Below are 26,827 nucleotides of genomic sequence, written 5' to 3'. Positions count from 1 at the left end.
AATAAACGCAAGTTATTTGAATGCAATTTTACCACTAACATGAAGTACAATATGTCACGAGAAAATAATGTCAGAATCACCGGGATCCATGAAAGCGTTCCAGAGTTATGACCTCATAAAGGTACAGTGGTCAGAATTGTAAAAATTGGCCCGGGAGATAACGTGCAAACCACCCTTGGTAGTGAAGGGGTTAAATAACTAAATTGCATTTAATTGCATGAAATAAGTATTTGGTCACCTATCAACCAGCAAGAATTCTGGCTCACACAGACCTGTTACTATTTCTTTAAAAAGCCCTCCTACTCTGCACTCATTACTTGCACGTTTAAACTCGTTACCTGTATAAAAGATACCTGTCCACGCACTCAGTCAATCACACTCCAACCTCTCCACCATGGCCAAGACCAAAGTTCAGTCTAAGGACACCAGGGATAAAATTGTAGACCTGCACAAGGCTGGAATGGGCAATAGGACAGTAGGGAAGCAGCTTGGAGAAAAAGAAACAACTATTTGCACAATTATCGGAAAATAGAAATAACACAAGATGACTGTCAATCTTCCTCGGTCTGGATCTCCATGCAAGATATCTTACATATAGGGGAGACACAAAAGGTAAATGATAAAATGTGCTTATATTGTACAATACAGACATAATATACTAAATAGAGTATGCACATAACGCTGCATGAACCGGTCACCAGACAGTGTGTGTACAGTACAGACACAGAGGGCTAATAAGTGCATAGAGTGTATGTGAACAGGGGCCATGATTTTGAAGAAAATTTAGCATGGGCCAAAGTGGGATAGTTAGATAAGTGAGGTGGGGGAATACAGAAATGCATTTTTAGGCCAAGCTTACAACTGTCACCATTGGGAAATAATCAAATGGTCCTGGGTAGCGCAATCCAAAGAATTGATGCAGCACTCGAGAAGTCTTGGAAATGGAAAAAGGACGTTCGGATTATTGAGGGTTTTAATTTTAAGTCATTAGCAGAATGGATGGTATGGGTAGGGTGGCAGACAGAGACGAGGGAGGAGATATAGGAGGGGTGCTGAACCGTGGAGCGCTTTGTGGTTGTGAGTGATAAATTGATATTGAAGTCTGTATCCCATGGTCAGGAATATGATCCCAGGTGCTGAATTCAGGATGGACTGGAGAGGGGAGAGTTTAGTCAGAGGGAGGCTGATTAGTCAAAAAATTGCAATAGTCGAGACGAGAATTAATAAGAGCCACAGTAAGGCCGGGATCACACATAGCGAGATACGGCCGAGTCTCGCAGGTGAAAACCAAGCTCTGGCGCCAGCACTCTGGAGTGGAGCGTGCAGCCGCACAGCAATACATGGAGCTGCACGCTGCGCTCCGGAGTGCCGGTGCCAGAGCTTGGTTTTAACCTGCGAGACTCGGCCGTATCTCGCTGTGTGTGATCCTGGCCTAAGGGTTTTTGTCGAGTGAAAGGTAAGACGATTTTAAGGTTTGAAGTTTGTCAATGACCATCTGGATGATCCAGGGGAAACATGGGAGAAGTTCATGTGGTCATATGAGACCAAAATAGAACTTTTTGCTATCAACTGTCCTCACTGAATTTGGAGGAAGAAGAAGGATGAGTACAACCCCAAGAACACCATCCCAACCGTGGAACATGATGGGGGAAGCATCATACTTTGGGGGTGTTTTTCTGCAAAGGGGACATTATGACTGCACCATATTGAAGGGAGGATCGATGGGGAAATGTATTGGGAGATTTTGGCCAGCAAACTCCTTCCCTCAGTAAGAGCATTGAAGATGGGTCATGACTGGGTCTTCCAACATGACAATGGCACGAAACACACAGCCAGGGCAACTAAGGAGTGGCACCAAAAGAATAATTTCAAGGTTCTGGAGTGGCCCTAGCCAGTCTCCAGACCTAAACCCAACAGAAAATCTTTGGAGGGAGCTGAAAATCAACATATCAACATTGCACAGTGACAGCCCTGAAACCTGAAAGATCTGTAGAAGATCTATATGGAGGAGTGGGTCAAAACACCTGCTGCAGGGTGTGCAAAATTGGTCAATAACTACGGGAAACTTCGGCCTCTGTAATTCCAAACAAAGGTTTCTGTACCAAATACTACGTTCTCTTTTCCTATTGTATCAAATACTTATTTCATGCAAAAAAAATGCAAATTAATTATGTAAAAATCATGCAATTTAATTTTCTGGATTTTTTTGTAAGATTCTGTCTCTCACAGTTGAAGTGTAGCTATGGTACAAATTACAGATCTCTCCATTCAAACGTGCAAAATCGGCAGTGTAGCAAATACTTATTTTCCCCACTGTGTGTGGGTACTGAACAGGCATTATTACTGTCTAGGACACTGTTAATAGCACTAACTGGTTTTTGTAGAGGTGGAGAATGTGAGGAGGGTGCTGGAAAGCAGTAAGCAGTTATATTTTGCAGGGACGAGTTATGCATCGAAAAAAAAGGTCATGGTGGTTGGGGCTGAATAGAAAGGGAAAAAAAATGAAGGACTGCGATCAACGAGAATGTCATTGGTGAGAAACCTGTACGGTGTACACATATTTGGCCTACAGACCTCTAGAAATTTTGGAACTGTATTAAATCTTGATTTCTTCCATGTATGGTAATATTATTAATAGAGACTCTCATCTGGGGCTCAGGGGTATGGACAGCATGGGCCTAAGGGCTTTCATAAGCCACGGCTGAATTTCAGTGCCTAGTTGTGCCTAAGAGGTAAGGTTTCTCCTTGCGGAGAGTGACATGCCAGCTGTGGCTTGTCAAGGTAAGGAGGCTTATTCGCCATGCAATGCTCCTCTGGGAAAATAATATGCAAATTGCCTCTTCAGAAAGAAAGAGGACTTTTACTCTACAGCTCCACCTATTGGTAGTAGCGATCCTACAAGTCACAATCAACCCTTTAACCCTTGTATCCTAAGTCATATTACAAGACTCGTTAAAGGGTTGATTGTGACTTGGAGGATCGCTACTACCAATAGGTGGCGCTCAATTAATAGGAGAAGAAACACAAGAGCACGCAATAAATTCCATATAGAAAAATATACATTTTTATTAAATAGATAACAACAATATAAAATGGATAGCAGAAGATGTGCTCATGGATAATTAGGACAGTAGATCCCATGTACCGACCAGGTCCCCCCAGATGGAAAACAAAGTGAGTATGTATCAAGATCCTCAGATCATATCATAGATCAACGTACCACCCCAGCAGATATAAAATACATAATCAAGGTAGCGGTGACTGATAATGCCAGTGCCAATACACGCTAACAGCGAAAATCAAAATGCTGGTGGAAGTAGGAGAAGGAAAACCAAGTGGGTATGTGTCATGGCCCTTAGGTCATGTCACAGATCAAACTACCACCCCAGCAGATATAGAGTAAATAATCATAGAAGTGGTGACCGATAATACCAGTGCCAGTACACACTGCCAATGAAGATCAAAGTGCTGGTAAAGATAGTGGATCAAGTAGATAACAACTCACCAGGGAGGGGAAGAGGAAGGAATCCAGCAGTGGGGCCTCCGACGCGCGTTTCGCGACGTCCCCCGCCGCTTTATCAAGGAGGAAAGTGAATAGGAAAGTCCCAGTAGGGCCTTCAAATAGCCCATGACCCCGGTCACGTGACCGGCGTCAGCCAATCAAAATGGCACAAGCGGCGCATGCGCCGGGGTGTCTGCAGGTCCTATGCTGCAGCCCGGCGTCCACACACTGCGCATGCGCCGGAACCCGAGGCAAGGCGCACTGTGTTGAAGGACGCCGACCGCAACATGGAGCCGCACACAGCACGGCGATGCGCACGGCCATACAGAAATTAAAATAGGGCACAATGTATGTGATCCCTGATCCAGAATTCCATGTCAGGGGGCCAGGATTGTATAGAGATAAACCCCATAATGTTAAAGGCAGCCATGCTGTATATAAATACTGGAGACACTGTAAACAATGTACCAAAAAGCCCCCATACAATATTATATATATAATATAGTAAGATGTAATTCCATTCTGATTATAATAATTGAACATAAGATCATTAATACATAAAAAGTGGAATACAAAAATATATAACAAAAGAAAAAAGGGAGAACACATTCAAGTGTAAAGCATGTTGCATGATGTTCGACCTATAGAAATATCCATAGGTGTTCTTGATTGCAGACAAAGGACAATCGGATCCGATATATAGGGCTACTTGAGGCGAAACCGGGACATATAAGGTAATACTGAAAATAACAAAAGATATATGTCAGAATTAAAAACAATAAAAAGAAAAATTAATAAAAACAACCACTACAGGGAAACATAGGAAATATGGAGTCCTGCGGGAACCTGAAACAAGCTAGAGAAACCATATTACAATAAATTCAGATTAAGTCTAAACGAGGTAAAAACAGTATTCTATTTAATCTGAAATTCCCCTTTCCGCTTTTCTTCCCCCCCCCCCCCCCCCCCCCTTTTACCTCGTTTAGACTTAATCTGAATTTATTGTAATATGGTTTCTCTAGCTTGTTTCAGGTTCCCGCAGGACTCCGTATTTCCTATGTTTCCCTGTAGTGGTTGTTTTTATTAATTTTTCTTTTTATTGTTTTTAATTCTGACATATATCTTTTGTTATTTTCAGTATTACCTTATATGTCCCGGTTTCGCCTCAAGTAGCCCTATATATCGGATCCGATTGTCCTTTGTCTGCAATCAAGAACACCTATGGATATTTCTGTAGGTCGAACATCATGCAACATGCTGTACACTTGAATGTGTTCTCCCTTTTTTCTTTTGTTATATATTTTTGTATTCCACTTTTTATGTATTAATGATCTTATGTTCAATTATTATAATCAGTATGGAATTACATCTTACTATATTATATATATAATATTGTATGGGGGCTTTTTGGTACATTGTTTACAGTGTCTCCAGTATTTATATACAGCATGGCTGCCTTTAACATTATGGGGTTTATCTCTATACAATCCTGGCCCCCTGACATGGAATTCTGGATCAGGGATCACATACATTGTGCCCTATTTTAATTTCTGTATGGCCATGCGCATCGCCGTGCTGTGTGCGGCTCCATGTTGCGGTCGGAGTCCTTCAACACAGTGCGCCTTGCCTCGGGTCCCGGCGCATGCGCAGTGTGTGGACGCCGGGCTGCAGCATAGGACCTGCAGACACCCCGGCGCATGCGCCGCTTGTGCCATTTTGATTGGCTGACGCCGGTCACGTGACCGGGGTCATGGGCTATTTGAAGGCCCTACTGGGACTTTCCTATTCACTTTCCTCCTTGATAAAGCGGCGGGGGACGTCGCGAAACGCGCGTCGGAGGCCCCACTGCTGGATTCCTTACTCTTCCCCTCCCTGGTGAGTTGTTATCTACTTGATCCACTATCTTTACCAGCACTTTGATCTTCATTGGCAGTGTGTACTGGCACTGGTATTATCGGTCACCACGTCCATGATTATTTACTCTATATCTGCTGGGGTGGTAGTTTGATCTGTGACATGACCTGAGGGCCATGACACATACCCACTTGGTTTTCCTTCTCCTACTTCCACCAGCATTTTGATTTTCGCTGTTAGCGTGTATTGGCACTGGCATTATCAGTCACCGCTACCTTGATTATGTATTTTATATCAGCTGGGGTGGTACGTTGATTTATGATATGATCTGAGGATCTTGATACATACTCACTTTGTTTTCCATCTGGGGGGACCTGGTCGGTACATGGGATCTACTGTCCTAATTATCCATGAGCACATCTTCTGCTATCCATTTTATATTGTTGTTATCTATTTAATAAAAATTTATATTTTTCTATATGGAATTTATTGCGTGCTCTTGTGTTTCTTCTCCTATTAATTGTATGTTTTGAGCTTGTGTTTAGGGTGTTGGAGCTGGGTTGTCCCTTGTCTCCCTCATACCCTTTATTTATGGGACTTTTGTTGCCAACAATAGGTGGCGCTGTAGAGTAAAAGTCCTCTTTCTTTCTGAAGAGGCAATTTGCATAGTTGTGCCTATTACTTCATAATATATAGATGTATAGAGGAGCGCTCTAGTTCTGATTTACAAGAAACTTTATAATTCTGGTTGCATGAAGTCACCACTAGGAGGAGCCAATGACAGAGTTTAATACACGTAATAAAAACTTTATGTATTTGAATTCAGAACGTTCCCCACAGTGACAGCGGCAGAAGGCCGCCAGGTCTTGATAGTTTAGACAGATAGAAGAATCAGTTTAGCGCTGAAGCCCCATAATAAAACAGCGCTATAGCAGTTGTGAGCACTATTTGTATCCAGTAAAGGACAAGGACCCTGAGGTTACCTCTAGCTGTTCATTAGTGCTCTTCATTAACGCCTCTTCAAACATCTTGGCCCGATCTCTTAGTGAATGATTCTGGAACGTCAAGGTGTCAACTTGGTCCTGAAATAAATGAAGGAAAAAGCGTTGATGAAAAATAATATAATGTCCCCTTTAAAGGGGTATTAGCAAGTTTCAATGCTATCCCCAATCTGTAGGGTAGGGAATAACTTTCTAATTACCGGGGTCCCAAAAAACAGGGCTCTGAAGAGCTCTGTGTAAATGAAGTGGTGGCCGATCATCGCACTGCCCCTCTATTCATTCTTTATGGGACCGTCAGAGATAGCCGAGCGCTGCACTCGCCTTTGGACTGGGGCCTGAATTTAAGGGATCGGGATAGATGTTTATTTAGGATCTGGTGTGTGGCGCCTATTTGGGCTATGTATTCCTATAGGGATGCGCTTTATGTTGCCTTTCAGGAGCATATGTACCAAAATCTTACCTGTAATGATAGTTTTAATTTTTCAAAGCCATCTTCTAACATTTTCTTTTCGAGCTCATGGCCTTCTTTCAATTCTAACAAATAAAAGGGTGAACACAAAACCAGCATAAGAACATAATAATCAGGCAGATAAATTAACATACAGCAATTTGGAAATGGGAGGATACAAATATTCTCCCCAGAGAAGATACAGATGGCTCAAAACATGATAAGCCAGCTCCTATTACTTTCAGAAAAGTTAATAGGACCCTCAAAACTGAAATTCGACAGGCACGTGTGGATCTATAATTTTTATTTATTGATTTTTTTTTAAATTAGGCTGAATTTAATTGCTTGGTGGCACAATTGAAGGAGAAATGTGTTATTTAGCTCTCAGGAGAGATGCGTTGTTATGAAAAAAAAAGTGTAAAAATACTGGAATATTTGATTTCTCCACAAGAGGGCGAAAAAACAAAAGCATTTACAGTATGTGCGTAAGTGAACAAAAAAAAAATGCGCTGCATATACAACGCATATTTAGGTCATATAATAATACTGAGGCAAACTGATGCCCTATGACAAAATTAACAACTTTGTATCAGTCGGTGCTAGAAATAAGAAAGTTATATCCCAATGATCACACCCAGGGGTTCATTATTGAGCAATTGCATGGATATAATCATACTGAGGGTATGTGCACAAAAGTTTTTATTTTTGCCTTTAAGCATGATCTGCAACTTTTCTAGCGCCAAAAGTTGCACATTTGTCTAAAAAAAAAAATGTGCCAAATTGAAGACTCTGCCAGAAACTTTACTTCAGGCAGAGACTAGAGTGATATGTGCCCCTTAAAATGCTAAATTTGATAAAAGTGGCATTCGATGGATCTGTCTAAAACATCTGGATAAGCAAACTTTTCAAGGAGAAATCGAAAAAAGACTTGAAAAAATATATCTTCAAAAGCATAATAAATATATGTAGCAAAACATACAGAGAAAAAGACGCAAATACTAAAGTGACTAAGAAGGAGAAAAATGCTCAAAAAAACTGGAGAAGTAGCAATGATGAATCGGGACCCACAGTAGCTTGCGAAAGTATTCGCCCTCCTTTGCATTTTTCTTGCATGTTTTGCTACCTCACATCCTGTAATTTCACTGTTTTTTCAGGGTTTGTATCAGTTTATGTAAAGAACATGCCTACATCTGTGTACATTTGTTTTTTTTTTTTTTTTTGTGAAGCAAACATCAAATAGGACAACAGAACTGAAAGCTCCAGTGTGGATAACTATTCACCCCAAAAAGTCAGTACTTTGTAAAGCCTCCTTTTGCGGCAAATACAGCTGCAAGCCTCTTTGGATAAATCTCTATGAGCTTTCCAAATCTTGCCATTGGGATTTTTGCCCATTCCTCAAGGCAAAACTGCTCCTGCTCCTTCAAGTTAGATGGTTTCCTCTGGTGACAGCAATCTTCAAGTCTGAACACAGATTCTCAATTGTATTAAGTTTGAGTTTTATTTAGGCCACTCCAAAACATTTACACGTTTCCCCTTAACCCACTAGAGTGTTGCTTTAGTAGAATGCTTTGGATCATCTTCGTCCCAGTCTCAAATCACTGATCAATTGAAACAGGGTTTGCTCTAAATCATCCCAGTATTTTGCACCATCCATCTTCCCCTCGACTCGGACCATTTTCCCTGTCCCTACTGCAAAAAATATCTCTACAGCATGATGCTGCCACCACCATGTTTCACTGTGGGGATGGGGTTCTTGGAGTGGTGAGCTGTGTTGGGTTGCATCCATACATAGCATTTACCTTAGGCCTGTTTCACACTTCAGTTTTTTTAAGTCAGTCAAAATCCAACCAGAGTGTAAAAAAACAGATCCGTTTTCATTTTGCCACAAACGGATGTCACAGGATCCATTTTTTGACGGATCCCTTTTTGGTGCCAAGGTGATGAAATTTAAAGTGACATGACTGGAGAGAGAGAGACACCAGAACGGAATTTGGGGTTAAATTTCTGGCAAGGAAATTATTCCGGGCATGCTCAGTGTCAAAAAACGGATCTGTTGCTGGATTCCATCAATAGACTATTGCCAACGGGTCCGCCGCCCATAGGCGACCATTATAACGAATGGCGGATAGCGGCGGATTTGTTGCTATCCGCTATTTTGACGCAGACAAAAAACGTTTCATTGTCCGTCCACTGAAGTCAGTGGACGACAAAATTATGGCGGATCCATCAAAAAACGGATCCAACGGATGACCATCCGTCAAAATCCACCGCTAATGCAAGTCAATGGGAAAAAAAAATGTATCTGCCAAGAAAAAATAGCGGATCCGTTTTTTTGGCAAAACGGCGGATTTTTGACTGATGGCAACAAACGGAAATGTGAAACAGGCCTTAATGGCCAAAAACTTCAATTTTGTTCTTATCTCACCTCAGCATCTTCCTCCATACATTTGGGGAGTGTCCCACATGGCTTTTGGCAAACTCAAAACAAGCCTTACAATTTTTGCATTTAAGTAAAAACTTTTCTCTGCCCACTCTCCCATAAAGGCCACATCTACGGAGTGTAGGGCTTATTGTGGTCATATGGACAGATGCTCCAGTCTCTGCTTGGGAACTCTGCAGCTTCTTCTGGGTTACCTTTGGTCTCTGTGCTGCCTCTCTGATTAATACCCTCCATACACGGGCTGAGTGTTTTGGTGGGTGGCCCTCTCTTGGCAGGTTTATTGTGGTACCATGTTCTTTCCATTTGATAATGGATTGATCGTGCTCCGGGGAATCATCAGAGATTGGGATATTTTTTACAACCCAACCCTGAGTTGTACTTCTCAACAACTTTCTTCCTGACTTGTTTAGAGAATTCCTTGGTCTTCATGGTGTTGTTTCGATAGTGGTTAGGCATGAGCGAACCCGAACTGGCAAGTTCAGGGTTCATAACTCGTCACCTAGTGTCTGGGGCCAAACCCTAAATACTGACTTTTTACTGTATATCTGTGTTACGGTTCGGGTTCAGCAGTCTAATAAAGATTGGTGAAAGGCTGCAGTGCAATCATTAAACAAGCTTTAAGGCTGTGGGCACCTCCGGCCCCATCACAGCCTTGCCAAGTAGTGGCATGGCTGTGACTGGCCGACGCACTAAGTGATCCGGCTTTACTGTGTAAAATAAATAATTTAAAAAAACAGCGTGCGGTCCCCCCTAATTTTATAACCAGCCAAAGGAAAGCAGACAGCTTTGTGGTTTTATTATGCCTGTAAGGAGCCAATATCCATGTACCTTCCCAGCCTATTAATATCAGCCCCCAGCTGTCTGTTCTGTATTTGCTGGTTATTAAAAGTGGGGGACCCTAAAAAATCGATGTGAGGTCCCCATATTTTTAACAACTAGCTAAGGCAAAGTAGACAGCTGGGGGCTTATATTAATAGGCTGGGATGGCCCGTGGCTATTGGCCCCTTCACAGCCTAATAAAACCAACCCTCAGCTGCCCCAGAAATGGCTCATCCAATAGATGCACCAATTCTAGTGCTTAGCCTCCTCTCTTCCCGATTGCCCTGGTGCGTTGGCAATTATGGGATTGGGAGTTGATGTCAGCTGTGTAATATCTGCTGACATCAAGCCCACGGGTTAGCAATGGAGTAGCATCTATAAGACATCCCCTTTACTAACCCAGTAAGTAAAAAGAGAAAAAGAAAAATTTTTTTGCATTTAAAAAAACCCTCCCCAACAATTTCCCTCTTTCAACCATTTATAAAAAAATAAATAAATAATTCACGTCGGCCCACCATAATCTAAATGGAGGTCCCATAACGATCCCCATCTTTTTGATCCCATGAATGGAGCTCTGTTCAGAGAACAAAGCTCCATAGACTGGAGCAGCAGCCATTGGCAGGTATCATGAAACTCCTCGAGACCCAGCCTCTGAACTGAGGTGATGTCAGTAAGGTTACCTCAATTCACAGCTCATCATTCTGGCTCTTGAGCTGCTCTTGTGAGAACCGGTGCCTATGAACTGAGGTTACTTTACTGTTGTCACCTCAGTTCATAGCAGTCGGGTCTCACAGAGTGAAGCATGGGACCTGGCAGTGGCTGCTGCTCCAGTCTATGGAGCTTTGTTTTCTCAATGAAGCTCCATACACTGGATGAAGAAGACTGGGATCCTCATGGCACCTCCATTTGGATTGCAGCGGACCAGTGAGGATTATGTATTTTTTTAATAAACGGGTGAAAGAGGGAAATTGTCAGGAAGTTATTTTTTTCAAATAAAGGACTTGTGTGTCTTTATTTCCTTTGACTACTGGGTTAGTAATAGAATACCTGACAGACATCTCTCCATTACTAACCCCACAATCCCATTACCCTGAACGCACCAGGGCTATCTGGAAGAGCCAAGACTAAGCACCAGAATTGGATGGATGTGTCATTTCTGGAGTGGCTGAGGGCTGGTTTTATTAGGCTGGGTAGAGGTCAATATCCATGGCCCTTCCCAGCCTATTAGTATCAGCCCCCAGCTGTCTTCTTTGCCTTAGCTGGTTATTAAAAATAGGGGGGACCCACATCATTTTTTTTTCAGGCCCCCCCATTTTTAAAAACCAGCATAAGCAAAGTAGAAAGCTGAGGTGTGATATTAATAAGCTGCGAAGGTCCATGAATATTGTCCCTCTCCCAGCTTAATAAGATCAGATCACAGCTGCCTGCTTTCCCTTGGCAGGTAATTAAAAAAAAGGAGGACCTCAACTTGTTTTTTTTTATTTATTGATTAACAAGTACAGTAAAATACGGTACTCATCCAATGCACTTTTCCACTCCTCCAATTGGACTTCAGCCTCCTGGTTCAAGATTATAATTATTATTTTTATTTTATATTATTTTAAGTAATTTTCCTATCCACATTTGTTTGCAGTGCAATTGTACTACTCTTACCCCCAATCTTTCTTCCTTTTGCAGCCCCGTAGCCCTTACTACAACCATTTTAGAGTCATTTTACAGCACCAAAGTTGGGTCCCCATTGTCTTATATGGGGTTTGAGTCTGGGGTCAAATTCAGGTCAAGTCTGGGTACCCGAACCGAACTTTCAACTCAAGTTAGGCCGAATACGAACTTCCATGGGTCTGCTCATCTCTATTAGTTGTGCCTCTTGTTTAATGGTGTTGCATCCTCCGTGGGCTTTCAGAAAAGGTAAAAAGTATATACTGACAGACATGGGACACTTACTTGTAGACTGCACACAGGTGGACGTCCTGTCACTAAGCATGTGACTTATGAAGGTAATTGCTTGCACCAGAAATTTTTAGTGGCTTTATAACAAAAGGGGTACATATGCACATGCCAATTTTTAGTTAATTGATCCCATAAATGTAATTTATGCCTATATTTTTCTAACTTCACTCTACCAACTTAGAGTATTATTTAGTGCTGATGCCTCACACACAAATCAGATTACAAAAGTATTTAAACACAGGTTGTAATTTAACAAGATAGGTAAAAAGCCAAGGGTGTGAATACGTTTGCAAGGCTCTGTAAGAACCGTATATAAGAAAAGATAAAAATTAGGAAACTTTCTGCAGCCGCTTGACATCACCACACGCCTAATCACAGGTACTTGAGGGCCCTATTAACCATTCTCAACTTGTTTTCTACCATTAAGAGCCGATTTATGGACGTCAATAAATCAAGAAAAAGATCTGGGATGTGAAAGGGTCTTATAATAAGGTTTCCTTGCTGCAAGACATATTGTTGATTGTTTCTGTATAACTTTACATAAAAGAACAGAAATTCCTTACAAAATCTATTTTAGGGTTAGTATAAGAAAAAAAACAACCTGAAATCCACCGAGACCTCCTGAGTAGATGTAGGGTACATCCATCATACGAGCTGTCTACATGTTCATAGGGGTCCGGTAAAATACAACAGCGTCTACTGTCAAGTGATGAAGGCTGATTTCCATATATAATAAATTATCTTCACTGACTGTTGAGAGTCGTTGTGGCTAACAGCACATTCAAAGACCATTAACGTCAAGGCTGCGAGGAGGATGGTGACAACCACTGTACTGCAGTTATGTGGTGGTGGTCCCTTTCTGCTATTACCAGGAATCATACACTGTGGTCACCAAACAGGTCCACCTCCTTACTGCATGATCTGAATGCACTGTCTACACCGACTCCTCTATAATGTACACTTCTTGGAAACATCTAAATTATGAATTATTCATTCAAACCTTTTGGGGAAGAAAAGGTCAAAATTACATGTAGCTAGAGACAAATAGGCATTACTATCATCCTTACTGTTTCTTAAAGAAGCCTTCCCATGAACCCTTTTCCCTCTAAACATGCATATATGTAATGTAGTGTCAGTGTATTAATATCTTCCCCTATTGTAACTCTGGCCAGCGTCCAGCTCCGTTCTGCTCCTCTTCTCAGTGACATCGCTGCTGTTCAGTCTCTTTGGGTTAAATCGAGCGCAGTGGCTTTTACAATGTAAATTCATGGAGCATCACAATGAGACTCCATAGTCTTAAATGTAAAAGACATGACATGCCTAAAGCATAAGAGTGATCCAGAGACTATGAAGGGCGGTGATGTCACTGAGAAGAGGAGCAGAACAACACTGGATCCCGGAGAAGACGGCGGTAAGTGAAGACTACAGTACATACACAGATTTTGTGAAAAAAAAAACATCATGGGAGGGCTTCTGTAAGTCCACTCTTTGCTTTGACTAATAAAACAGGAACCTCCATGTGTTCATACAGAATTCCCCAGCAGGATATATAAATATATAAACTAGACAGTCTATTTAATAGTATATTAAAAGCAAGTTTTACTGTGAACTCTTCTCTCATGATCTTCATGGATTGAAGCGATGGAGGTTGAATGGCTGGTCTTGATCTCTAACAGTGCAGCTTCATGCGTCGCGGCCATGTTTTCAATCTGCACATTAGAAATGAGAACATTTTTCAATTGAGTTCTAGATAGAAAAGGTGAAGGGTTTGCCCTTTAAGATTAAGGCATTTACAGGACCAGCAAATGCAGACAATGCAGTACAAAAATACAAAGATCTCAACACAACTGACTAAAAAAAAAATGGCAGATCATTATTTAATGGTTAATCCCAAAACAGCAAGTTATGCCCTGTTCATACATTTTGGGGGCTAATGCGTGGGCAATTATACAGTATACAGTGTGGGAGTTAATATACAGTGTAGAGGTCATTATACAGTGTGGGTTTTACAGTGCGGGTATCTGTGGGGGTCATTATACTGTGTTTTGGGAGAGCAGGGTGGACATCATACTATGTATAGAGGGAGGAGCTGAACATGGGGGAACTCAGTGGACATTATTAAATGTTAATTGGGAACTTAAGAACATTATTGTTATAGGGGCACTCAGAATATTGCGTCCGTCAAAGGGGCAAAATGTGAACACTGTTTTCTAGGGCATTTGCACAGTGCATTTTTTTTCTAGGTGGAAATTTTACCATCTAGAGGGCACAACGGAGGCATTTTTACTTTACTAAGTAAGCGTGACTGTGGTGGGCATTATTATGTGGGGCACTAAGAAGGGCGCTGTTATTGAGCCAAACAGCTGGTGCAGTAATAGGGACACAGACGGGAGCAGGGCACAATATTGGGGTACAAGCAGGATGAGGAGTTAGTACAGGTTGGGAATAGATGGGGAAGGTGCAGGAAATGTGAGAAGTCAGATGTGTCTTTGTTGAAATCTCTGCAGACGAGTCCTGGCTGGAGAAGTTGTCATGTTGGACTGGGTAAGTTGGAAAAGAGGGGAAAAGTGAACGACTCATCATCATCAGCTGTAAGTTGCTATCTATACACTACTCACAAAAAGTTAGCGATATTTGGTTGTAGGGTGAAACTTCAGGATGGTCATAAAATGCCCTCTAACCTGTTCAAGTGAACTTAATGTGACCGTTTCTAAACTTCTGAATGCCCGTGACCAACTGTTCAATGTTTCAGTACTTTTTGCAGAACTTGCTGTTCTCTAATGTGGCGCCCCTGAGGGTTCAGTCGCCACAGAGGTACTGCACCTCCTCCTGAGGTGTGGTACCCCACTATCCAGGTAAGGTGGAGACACCTGACCACACTCCAACACTCACATCCCACACGCACACCAGTAGTGTAGCAGAGCAACATTGGTGGCTCCCTGCTTGGAACACGAAGAGTGCTGGGAGGTGGGTGGAGCTTAGACTGCACAAGAGAGCGGAAGAATATTAGGAAAGGGTCAGTCTGTGAGAGAAGATCCCCTGAGAGGGATGGAGTGAAGGAAGTGCTGCAGCAGACTCCTGTGACCTGGAGCTGCTGGCACAGGAAAGAGCCATAGAAAGCATAATTCTTCAGAAAGAAGATAGTTTAGTACGGAACGTAAGGAGAAGAGGAGAACTAAGGACTAGGGTTAGAGGAGAACCCTTCCTCAAGTTTGAAGCGCATGGCCGGGGTCCGGTCCCCGAGGTTGTATGGATACTGATGTTTCTGCAGCAGAAACCGGAGGAATAGAAGTCGTCACCACTTTATTCCCATCTAAGACTTGGGGGCACAACAGCAACGTGGGTGAGCTGGGACATGATAGCAAGGAGTCCCCGAAGTAGGCTACAGCTGTCTGCCGTACAAGTAGAGTTCTAAGTAACATCAAGAAGGAGAAACTTGAGTTTAATACGCAACTACAAGTACTTCAGATTAGGCGCTAGTGTGGAGATGTTCAGAGAAGGCACATTTTGGTGGAGTGCTGGAAAGGTGTACTTTACATTGCCTGGGAGTTGGCTGAGCCCCTGACCTGGAGGACATGGCACCGAAGCAGGCATCTGTGTGCACCAGACTGTGAGTAAAGCCTTGGAACTACATGCCCTTGTGTCCTCCACTTATTCTTGCGCCCTACACCCAGCTCTGCTACATCTGCTTCTTTACACCATCTCCCCACTTGCCAACCTCATCTACACTGCCCTGAGACTACAGCTCCACCTGTGGGGAGCTTCAACATCATTGCTGCACCACACCATCTGTCCCAGAGAAGCAACCCTGCAGCGCTGGTCAAACTGACCAGAAGCCACAGGTGGCATCACGAATCATCTCAACAACTTTATCCCCATCACTCTACCCCTTTTACATTGACCGCCTGAGGCCACGGACCGGGTCACTGCCACTGTGACATCTCCCATTGTAGTCAACGGGCCCTTCACCGAGTACCCCACGGCCTCTGGGGGCGAGTCACTAACATGGAGCTTAATGGCAAAATTCACAACAGGTGTTTGATCCATGAATCACCCAACTAATTTCTGGGATCAATTAGAATTGGTAATTAAGCAGTCCTCCTCATCATGCTGTTCACATTTTGACATTATGGGACCAAGACTACAATTGATGAACAGGACCTTGCCATTGCGAGGCTTCAAGCAGGATGTTCTCAGACAGAAGTGGCTACTTAGCTTAGAGGGTCACAGAGTCATCAGCAGGGTGTAATGTAGATACAAGAGGAACAGAAAGGCATAGAAGTGGACGTCCTTTGGCAACATCCCGCACTGATGACCGCTTAATTGTGAACAATGCCCTTCGGAACCGGTTGACGAATGCCAAAAACTCCAGGCACATTTAAAGGAGGTGTCACAGCAGACCATTCGAAACCATTTACATCAGCGTAGTCTGCGTGCTAGATGACCTGCAAGGGTACCTGACCACACCACCAGGCACAAGCGTCATCACGGGGATCATCTACGCTGGACACTAGGGACCAGTGGGCCTCCATTCTGTTCACTGATGAAAGTTGATTCACGCTGAGCTGAAATTATATTGGAGACGTCAAGGACAGCTCTATTCATCAGCCACTGTTGTCACCAGACGAGCTTTTAGTATTACAGTGTGTGCAGGTGTGTCTAGTCAATACAAAACAGCCCTACCCTGAGTTAATCGTACAGTGACAAGCCGCTACTACTTAAAAAAAATCATTAATACAGTCATTGTGACTCTGCATGAACAAAACAGACCTAATTTCATCTTCATGCTCCAGCTTATTGAGGTTGCATCATTAGGGAACAGCTGCTAGAGACTGAGGTACCTCAATTGCAGTGACCTGCACTTTCTCCATACCTGAATCCCATAAAAAAGTATGGGATCAGATGAGTTGCCCTGTAGAGGCTAGTAACTCTGTACCTCAAAACCTTAACGACCTGTCCTGCCTTTGAAAAAGAGTGGGATGCCATGCCTCAGCAGACAATAACTCCGACTTATGAACAGTATGAGGCGTTGTTGTCAAGCTGTGATTGATTGTCAAGGCCACAAGACATGTTATTGAGACATTGATATTTTTTGTTGGGGTATACCCACCACTGTTGTTGGCTTTTGTTTCAATAAATTGTTTAAGATGAGTAAATCACCATTGCATGCTTCTACTTAAATGCCCTACTTTCATGATAAAATATCTTTTTTACGTTCTTCACAAATTTTGCCCAAAAGCCAAATTAACCTAACAAGTGGCGGTAATATCAGTGTACCCCCATAGTTGTAATCATGGTTACCGGTTAGTTGCCCAATCAAATGTTTCCCCTCCCCTGAGCCGAACCCTTAGCTACACCTCTGCTTACAACGTTGGGGTCCTGGGTTGAAATCCCACCAAGGACAACATCTGCAAGGAGTATATAAGATCTCCCTGTTTTTTCACGGGTGTCTTCTGGGTTCAGACTCATTTGATATAAAGGACTATTAGCTTAATAAAAAGAGAATTGTTTTGTGGGTGCTTGAGTTTTGCTGATTGCCATACGCCGATTTTGCCTGGTCAGTGCTCGGCATCGTTGTATGGGAGGATTCGTAATGTTCCGTAATTTTTATTTTTCACTCTTTGTTTCATTGCAGACCTTTGGTAAATTCAAAAAATATTTTTATTTTCTAATTAATGTACACTTTTTTTTAATAAATTTGCAAAAATTTCTACATTTTTTTTCAGTCAAGATGGGGTGCAGAGTGTAGAAAATGTGAAAAATTTAAAAGGGGTCTGAATACTTTCCGTACCCACTGTATCTGTGGGGATCAATCAATGATGAATCGCTGCTATATTATTACTGAACTCTTATTGAACAGATCTGCTCGATGTCAGATGTTTCCAATTATAGGGCACAGGCACGTCTCCACGCATTTCACCCCCGTAATGGATGAACTGCTGGCAGCTACGTAGCATCAGTATTTAGACATATCTATAAATGATAGATTAAGCTGCGGTTATTAAAAGCTTGCTATATATATTCCTCCGGGAGGGTGAAATGAACATCCATCATTCTGGGTAATGCCAGCGTTACAAGCACAATCTACCGTTACACATAATTACCAATTACACAGGGAATTCTGCTAATCATGAGTAAATATGGCAAGTAAGTCACTGTTATGGCGAGCAAGTCTTATTTCCCATTGAGAGCATGAGGAAGACTTGTGTGAATCTACCATATGATATAATGTAGTGTTCTAAGTGCTGGGACCACGGGAAGTCGATTGGATGTGAGATCATCAGAAAGTCAAGGTATTACTAAAATGTGCTCTGACTTTGAGAACATAGCAAGGAACGGCCAAAAGTTCTGAAGAAATAAGGTGTAATGAGAATACCGCATGCATAGAGGAGACCTCATAAGTGTTGGATTCTCATACTGTACATGTTGCTCAATTGTTGGTCCACCCATGACTCTTGCTTAATCCTGCATCAAACTCCTTTCTTGGAATCTTAGAACCTTACGTTATTTTACACTACGCAGTTTTATTCGACAGACAACATGCTCGCCGGTCTGCTGCCATTTAAAAGCCTGTTTACACAGTCTGATGTGGCTTCAGATGTACACTGAATTATCCATAATGGGTTCATTACACAAAGGCTACCATGCTTCTCGGCAGCACATGTCCTGTTTACACAGAACGATGTGCTGCTGAGAATGATGATCTTTTGTACATCACAAAAGAGCATTTTACTCGACAAACGAACATTTTACTCATTCACCTATTGATCAGCAGCCTGTTTAGGCTAGTTTCACACTAGCGTTTTGAGGCGTAGCGCACGGCCGCCGTGCAGCTCCGCCCCCTGCCTCGCCCCCTCCGGTCAGGTCCTCCTATGGGCTCATGACGCTGCATGCGATCTGCATACCCTATCTTTAGCATTGGCTATGCGCTGGTATGCTTTTGGCAGCGCATGCGCCCTTTTGACGGTGCGCCGACATGCGCCAAATGCTCCGTGTTGCATTTTGGTGCACTTGGCGCACCGTCAAAAGGGTGCATGCGCCGCCAAAAGCATACCAGCGCACGGCCTGCGTACCCAATGCTAAAGATAGGGTACGCAGGTGGCATGCAGCGTCATGCGCCCATAGGAGGAGCTGACTGGAGGGGGCGCAGCAGGGGGTGGAGCGTCACGGCAGCCGTGCACTGCGCCTCAAAACGCTAGTGTGAAACTAGCCTTAGACTGCACAATCTTTGGGAAACTAGGGTTCCTATGAAAGCTCGTCCACATTAATCTTGCAGGCTAAATAGACCTTCAGTTCACGTTCCCAGATAGCAAAAATGCAGCTCTGACGATGAAAATTTTCACTTGCGAAAAATCAGCTGTGTTTTATAGCATCAGCATTGTGAAGTTTTAACCCCTTAACTATGAACCGTGAGAACATTTCCTTTTTATAATTTAAACGTCATCAAAATGGACAATCAGAGAAATGCAAACAAAAACCAAATACATATATAAAACAAGCAAAAAAAATCATTCCTATAATTTAATCCTTATAGGACCTTACGCGTTTTTGATAATGATCCATGTAACCTCTTTTTAAAGCAGCAGTTTATGCCAATCTCCGAACTTTCCCGATAGTTAAACCTCTTCTAATCCTATGAACCTAAGAACTCCTACATTGGCTGAATGAACCTCTCGTTCGTGTTGTAGAAATTTTGCAAATGCTTTAATTTTAAGTATGGGCCTATGGATAAAATTATATGGTCGGCCATTGAAAAATACTGGCGTCTTTTAAGCAGTGATGCAGACCTGCAGGAAGTAGTGTCACATAATTATGTATAGGCGCAGCAAGAATTGGAAAGATGTTTGTCCAGAATCGCCTGAATAGTAGGCATTTCTCTTATTGTCAATTTTGTTGATAACTTAATTTTATGGGTTAAAAGGAAATGTTTCACTGCCTGCTCAGACCCGTGGAATGGTACTCAGACCTGAAACGACCGTTGTCTGCACAGCCGCACCCGCTACTCTTCTCCTAGCTGCAATGTTTTAAAGGATCTGTTGTATCTTCACCGGTGAGGGCCGCTAACCTTTTTGTCTTTTTGTTTTGGACATACCACTTGCTCGTTCCTGCTTGAGACTTTTAGCTGAGCAGCACCGGGTTTCTGGCTTACATTGTTCTCCCACCACAAATTAATGATAGAAAAGTACTGACTGCACTTTTTCATGTATGGAGTTGAGCCCATAATCTGGAGGTGCCGGAGGTGTTATACACTGATTCGTTGTAGTCGCGACATGCTGGCTGCTTGAAAACAAAGAATGGCAGGACTTCTGCGACTGGATTGGCATTGGACAGGAGAAAGGAGTGCTATTTTTTTTTTGCTGGTTTTTTTGCACTTTATTTATATAGCAAAGAAGACATTTTACTTTGGATGTTTTTCTAAAATTGTTTAAAAAATTTCTGCTGAATAAGGTTTTAACTGGTAATAGTGGTCAGAGGTTCATTTTCTGGCACAAACCTCCAAATATCTTAATATATTATTACTACGTAGAATAACCAGAGAAATAAAGATCGTGGGCATAGTGACTATGACTGAGGCTGGACAAGAATGAGATCCAATAGTGGTCAGGATGAACATCCAGCTAAAAATTATTGCGGAGCAAAGAGCCATTGGTTCCCTGCCCGGTACAAGTTGCAGGACTATCAGAGGCCAGCAGCTACAGAGGACTTCACCTTCCTACTACAAGCAGCACAATGACATCCCGGGCACCTGCCCCAGAAGAAGGAGGAACACTGAGCCATATGTCGAGGGAGCTAAGACAGATGGGACATTGGGCTATTTACCTACTGTGTGAAAAGGACCACTGTGAAGACACTATTATTGAATTACTGACATTACTACTCTATGGGAGCCACAACGGACACAAATGTTAATGGACAGAGGACATTTAGGGGGAAATTATGAATGAAAAAAATTCTACTGTACACATTACAGCTGTATGGGAGCATAAAAAAGTGGACATTACTATTACATGGTGACAGTGTTTGGGAATTACTACTGTATTTGGGTGCAAAAGGGAATTGCATTACTTTACTGGGGTCATAGGCATATTTGTTGTAAGGGAGATATTTCTACTATGCAGGTGGTATAAGAAGGGATATACATGTAATATATTATTTTTGGGTATACTGTTATCATGGGATTGAACAAAATGGAGGCACTGTTACTGCGTGAGGAGAAAAGCTGTGAAAAAGCTCAAGAAGTGATCAGCCATAGATATCTGTGTGTTACATTCTGCACTGTTGAGTCCTGGCAGGAAGAAGACATGTGCCAGACAAATTCATGGAGTTACAAAGGGGATAATTTATACCTATAGGTAAGGAATATTCTTCTCATACCAGTCCCATCCCCTACAATAACAGACTTGAACTGACCTGGCCTTGGTGTTGGGAGCGGATCTGGAGTAGTTGGGAGCTCTGCTCCAGCTGCAAATGCTCCATTTCTCTGTCATATTGCTGCTGTAATCGCTCCTTCAGTGACTGCAATTCTTCTTGCTGATGACGTTCCAGTTTCTTCACTTCATTATCAAATTTGATTTCCAATTCCTCCTTCTCTTTTTGTAATTTCTCGCACCTCGTTGTGTTGAAGGCTAAAAGATTAAAGAAGAGTACATGAGAGATTATCCAGAAACGTCATCAGATTGCCGCTTACAAAGTCAGGAGGAATTCTACCCTTATGACTGCACAGACTTGCAACTTGATTGATGATTAATACTCCAAGGTGTGACAGATTAGTGGCCACCATATAACCACACGTGTGCGCACAAACTGTACACCTTGCAACGGAATGCTCCTGTTTCCAAAATGAAAACCTTCCAATATTCTATGGAAGCAACACAGAGAAATCACACCAGGGACCACCTCCTCAATTACATTTAAAGACCACCAGAGAGCTGGTTACGGGACCCTGATAGAGGAAAGCTTTAAGATCATCACTAACTACATGTTTCTCAAAATGTGAAAGATATCCTGATGCCCAAGAGTATAATTCATTACCTAATAATAAAAATAATGGCTTTGTTGAGTTATGTTAACTTTCTATGCCATGATTGCCATGTTAATTTAAGAAAGGCTTTATCTGTGTCACAATGACAGCCACAACCCCCATAAAAGACAACAACAAACATCCAATAGAGTAAAGTAAAGGTCAAATGACTTCATTTTAGGATTTTCCTAAGAACCCAACACAGTGACCACCCTCTTAAGTGACATCCACCAACAAGACGTAACTCACTTTCACACTCAACCAACGTTAAGGCCATGTTCACACGTTCAGTGTTTTGCCTTAATATTTGTAAGCTAAAACCAGGAGTGGGTGATAAATACAGAAGTGGTGACGCGTTTCTATACTTTTCCTCTGATTGTTCCATTCCTGGCTTTGGCTTACAAATACTGAGGTAAAATACTGACCAAATACTGAACGTGTGAATGTGGCCTTACTTTACACATCTGGTACTGGTGCCATCAGTGTTTCATCCATCTGCCCGTGTTTTTTATGGACCCTCCATGCTTCTGTAAAAAAATAGACGTTGAATAGCACCATAGGCTACAATGGGTACATGTGAAATCTGTGAAAAAAATGGATACCACATGTACTGGAAACACGGACATGTGAAGGAGGCCTTAAGACTTACTTAGCTGGTGGCTGCATCTCTGTTTTTTTTTTCTACTGGTGATTACAGTACATTATATGCTCTCTCCAACAATGAAATTACACCAAGAAGGACAAGCTGTTGGGTTACGCAAATCAAGGTAGCAGCAGGTGTTGTTAAGATCTGCAAATGATCACATTTTCAACCTTCCATATAAGTGAAAGATATGGTTAGACTACGCTGTATAATGTTGAGTGTACATGGAAAAGTCAGTCCATGGCTATAAAGAAGAGGTAATCCAGCACCTGGGGTTAAAAGCTTAAAATTCTGTTATCAAGAACAATTTGATGATTCAGTAAGACACATTATCATACACATCCTCTTAGTGACCAAGACCATGTTAGCACAATGGTGGAAGAAAGCAGAGGTTCCCAAATTTTCAGACATACTTGACAAGATAGGCCAACACAGCGATTTAGAACGCAGATTTGCGATTAACAACAATCACATTCACAAATACTCAAAAAAATGGAAGACCTGGAACAACAAATTTCATATCAACTAGACTTAACAAGAGGCACTATATTTTGAAGTTTAAACCTGGGCGCTTTAGTACTGGGATGCTGTATCTCCTTCCAAGAATGTTACCCCATAATAAGGATTGTCGATTTTTTTTTTCCCTTTTATGTTGTTATTCGATATATGATATTCTATGCCTGTTTGTGGGTTCTCTAGTTTTTAAAAATTTTTTCCGTACCTGTACAAGGTTGTTTACTCCCCACTCCCTTCCCTCCCTTCCTACCTTCCTTTCCCTACCCTGTTTATTTAAAAAAAACCAATAAAATTATTTGAAAGCAAAATTCTGTTATCAAGAGCTTATACTTAGCCTGAAACGTATTGGCTTTTCGTAACATGATCTGGAGATGTTGCTAAAATGTGTTTAGTTTTTTTTGTGTTTTTTTTTAAAGAAGATTCAATAAAAAAAATTCAAAGCTTTTAACCCAAGGTGCTGGATTATCACTTGTTTGGATCAAATTTTCAAGTACCTTGCTCCAACATGTGACGTATGGGAGTGGAATGAAAGCCAGAATGAAAACACATGAAACAAATCGGATCAAATCTTGTATGATGATTGAGGGATGCCTCCAGTGTGTCAGGTCTGCCAGTTATTGCAACTTGTCGCAACCTGAGAGCAGCAAAAATTCTTGAAATGAAAAACCTTGGTTAACCATTCATACAGATCACTACGCTTGTAGGCTGCGGTGTTAGCACTGTTCAGTGTCACGTATCCTAGTGTTTCGGAGAAAAATGACAAACTTGAATCCAGTGGATATTTCTCATGCACCAATGGCCACTCTGTGCAACTCAGGGTGATCCCCCAAAAGGTCCAAGCCAACAGATCCAAGGCACTGGGATAACACGTAGCTTTTATTCCATTTAAAAAAAACACAAAGCTACAAAAGTAGATGCTGCGACTATTTGACCATAATAGGCCTTTTTAAAGCCAGGAATACAGACAATACAAATGGCTGTTATGCCTGAATTTTTATTATCTGTATTTCTGGCTTGAAAAAGGCCTATTATGGTCACAACGTCGCATCATCTACCTCACTTTTGTAGTTTTATCATGTGTTTTTTAAAAATGGAATTAAAGCTACGTTTTGTCCCTATGAGAAGTCTTTGGTGCCTTGGATCTTCCTGAAAACGACGAACTTGAATGACAGCATGAGATGCACAGAGGCGAACCTCTGCACAACTAATCGCTAGATTACAAGAACGGCGCATAGCTATCCATTCTGGACTGCAAGCGAAATTAGACATCATGTGCAAAGCTTAAGTTGTCACACGGTGTCACTAAGTAACCGTCACAAAACCTTTGTATGACAATGAGCTATGAGCCAGACATCCATGTTGTACAGGTGTTCCACTGACCTTACACCATGGCTCTCAAAAGCTATCATGGTACAGAGCAAGATGGCAAAAGAGGCTGGAATGAAGATCTTTCTTAACTTAGTCTTAACTTTTTTTTTACCATTGGTGATAACTGCTGCTCAGACGCTGTCATATGTGTGACAGCGTGGGAACTGCAGTGCTTTAACCGGTGGTAACGAATTTACCGCTGATCAGAACCGGTGTTTCCCACGCTGTCATATGGACGACAACATGGAAAACGCTGGACATTTGGGGCCCCCATTCATTTGAATGGGATCCGGGTTCAGGTTCCAGCTTGGATACCGTTCTGGTACCCGAACCAAAATTATTTTTTAAAGTTCGACTGAACCTGACGGACCCGAACATCCAAGGGTCCGCCCATCACTACATGTCTACTTTTAATAGCTATGCAGACATTTTCCAGTGGTCACTAAAAGCTCTCGGACATCCTGTTTCCAGCGGTGGTTGACTTTTCTTTTCAGATAACATTGCTGGAGAAGAAGCAAGACTTTGTTAAACTTGATGAACAAACAAAAAAACAAGAAATATTTGGACTCGAAAAGCGCTATGTCAGGTAAATGTGAAGACTGCAGCATCAGGATTGTGCAACTTATAGGCTTCAGGGTATATGACTCCTTGTTTTTGCAACTGTTTCTAAGTAAAATCATGCTGTAAGCTGTATTGCTGTCATTAATACTACTTCATGGGGGTTTAATCCCAAGGCTTTCTGTACATTCAGTGAAATGCATACTGTCAGATATTTGCCAAAGGGCTGACCCACTGCAGCACTCTCGAATCAGTATGCAGACTGACTCTAGTCATTTAAGCTTTATGATCACTGAACAAGACGAGATCTGAAATTTGACTTCTAAGCAGATGTCAAACCACTTAATATCCACCTATCAATTATTTATTTTCATTTTTTGCTCACTGCTTCCATCTTGTCCATAACATAAGACAACGACCTTATGCATAAATTAAAGTGTTGTCCGGGGTATATTTCAGAAAATAAATTCCCCCGCTGCTCCAAAAGTCTCTGTTGGTTCTGCAACGGTGATAGCACATCCATCAATAACATGAACGCTGCAGCCAATCGCTGGCCTCAGCGGTCAGTTGCCATACATGCAAGTGGCTCTGTGAAGCCACTGATTGGCTGCAGCAGTCAAGTGAATCATGGTTGTTTTGAAGAGGCAAAAGATTAGGTAAGTGAAGGATATATATGGCTTTCTTTTCACATGCACTGCATATTTTTAAAAGTCAAAGAAAACCCATTTAAGTTTTAAAGTTTAAGGCTTTGGGTAGCTTTGACCTGGAGAAAAATATACTTTTTACTTAACTTAGAGGTTACTTTAAGGAAAATAGTTTCAGGCTACAATGTTCATGGATTATTTCAGATTCTAATTGATGCTGCTGAAGCATTCTGTGTCCTGCCCCTCTCCTCTCTGTGCGACTAGAGCCAGCTGAAGTAGTGTCATCCACCCAACCTTCTGGGACAGCTTCCCAAATTCAACAGTCCTGCTGGATCCAGAATGGTTGGTAGCCAGGTATGCAATGTGTTGTTTATCAGTGCAGAAAAAGAGGAGAGCACCAAGCAGATTCTTCAGGGGAGAGAGGGGATTCACACATTCCTCGATATGGTTGCTTGTTGGAAATCAGTACAGAGATAAAGTTGTGATTTATAATTAAGACCTAGTAAAGACCGCATCATACTGGACACATTCAGCATGCGTTTCTGGAAAAGAGATGTTCACAGGAGAACAGTCTGAAACTAATTACGGTATATCCCCTTTAATCCCCACCAAGATCCTCTGCAACCTAGTGTCTTCTTCCGATTCTCATCTTCCGATTCTTACCACTGTCTCCCTCTAAGGGTGTGTGCACACAGTGCGGATATGCCTGCGGATCCGCTGCAGATTCGCAAGTCATGTACAGTACAATGTTAATCTATGGAAATTAAAAACCGCTGTGCACATGCTGCGTAAAAATCAGCGTGAAAACGCATCAAAAATGCACCTGCGTTTTCTGCCAAAAGCTGCGGTTTTTGTGGGGAAAAATCTGTGGCAGAATCCGCACTGTGTGCACATATCCTTAGATGCTTTGTTTCCTGTCTGGTCTGATGCTCACAGCATTCTCCCAATTCTGGCTTCTCTCTGTACCACCGACAAAACAGAATTGTAGAGAATCTTTGCCAGAAGCAGCAGCAAAGCCAGCCATTATCTATTGTTCATCACTGACAATAGGTAATGTGGAGCT

The 26,827-nt window shown here is 42.1% G+C and overlaps 1 protein-coding gene across 2 annotated transcripts in view; it reads right to left on the bottom strand.

The window, feature by feature from the left end:
• MTUS2 (microtubule associated scaffold protein 2) overlaps positions 1-26,827 on the bottom strand; it is an 876,814-nt gene that overhangs the window by 34,770 nt on the left and 815,217 nt on the right. For both annotated transcript variants that reach the window (XM_073583159.1, XM_073583160.1), the window contains exons 9-12: positions 21,426-21,640; positions 13,618-13,723; positions 6,818-6,891; positions 6,340-6,438 (exon numbers count right to left, since the gene is read on the bottom strand). In XM_073583159.1, the coding sequence (XP_073439260.1) occupies positions 6,340-6,438; positions 6,818-6,891; positions 13,618-13,723; positions 21,426-21,640 (494 nt within the window). The remainder of the gene's footprint in view (positions 1-6,339; positions 6,439-6,817; positions 6,892-13,617; positions 13,724-21,425; positions 21,641-26,827) is intronic.

The sequence above is a fragment of the Dendrobates tinctorius genome, unplaced genomic scaffold (genome assembly GCF_039654945.1).
Source record: "Dendrobates tinctorius isolate UK_male_01 unplaced genomic scaffold, ASM3965494v1 ptg000075l, whole genome shotgun sequence".
NCBI classification, from domain to species: domain Eukaryota; kingdom Metazoa; phylum Chordata; class Amphibia; order Anura; family Dendrobatidae; genus Dendrobates; species Dendrobates tinctorius.
Note: the sequence above shows the minus strand (reverse complement) of the source record. Positions and strands in the feature narration are given on the sequence as shown.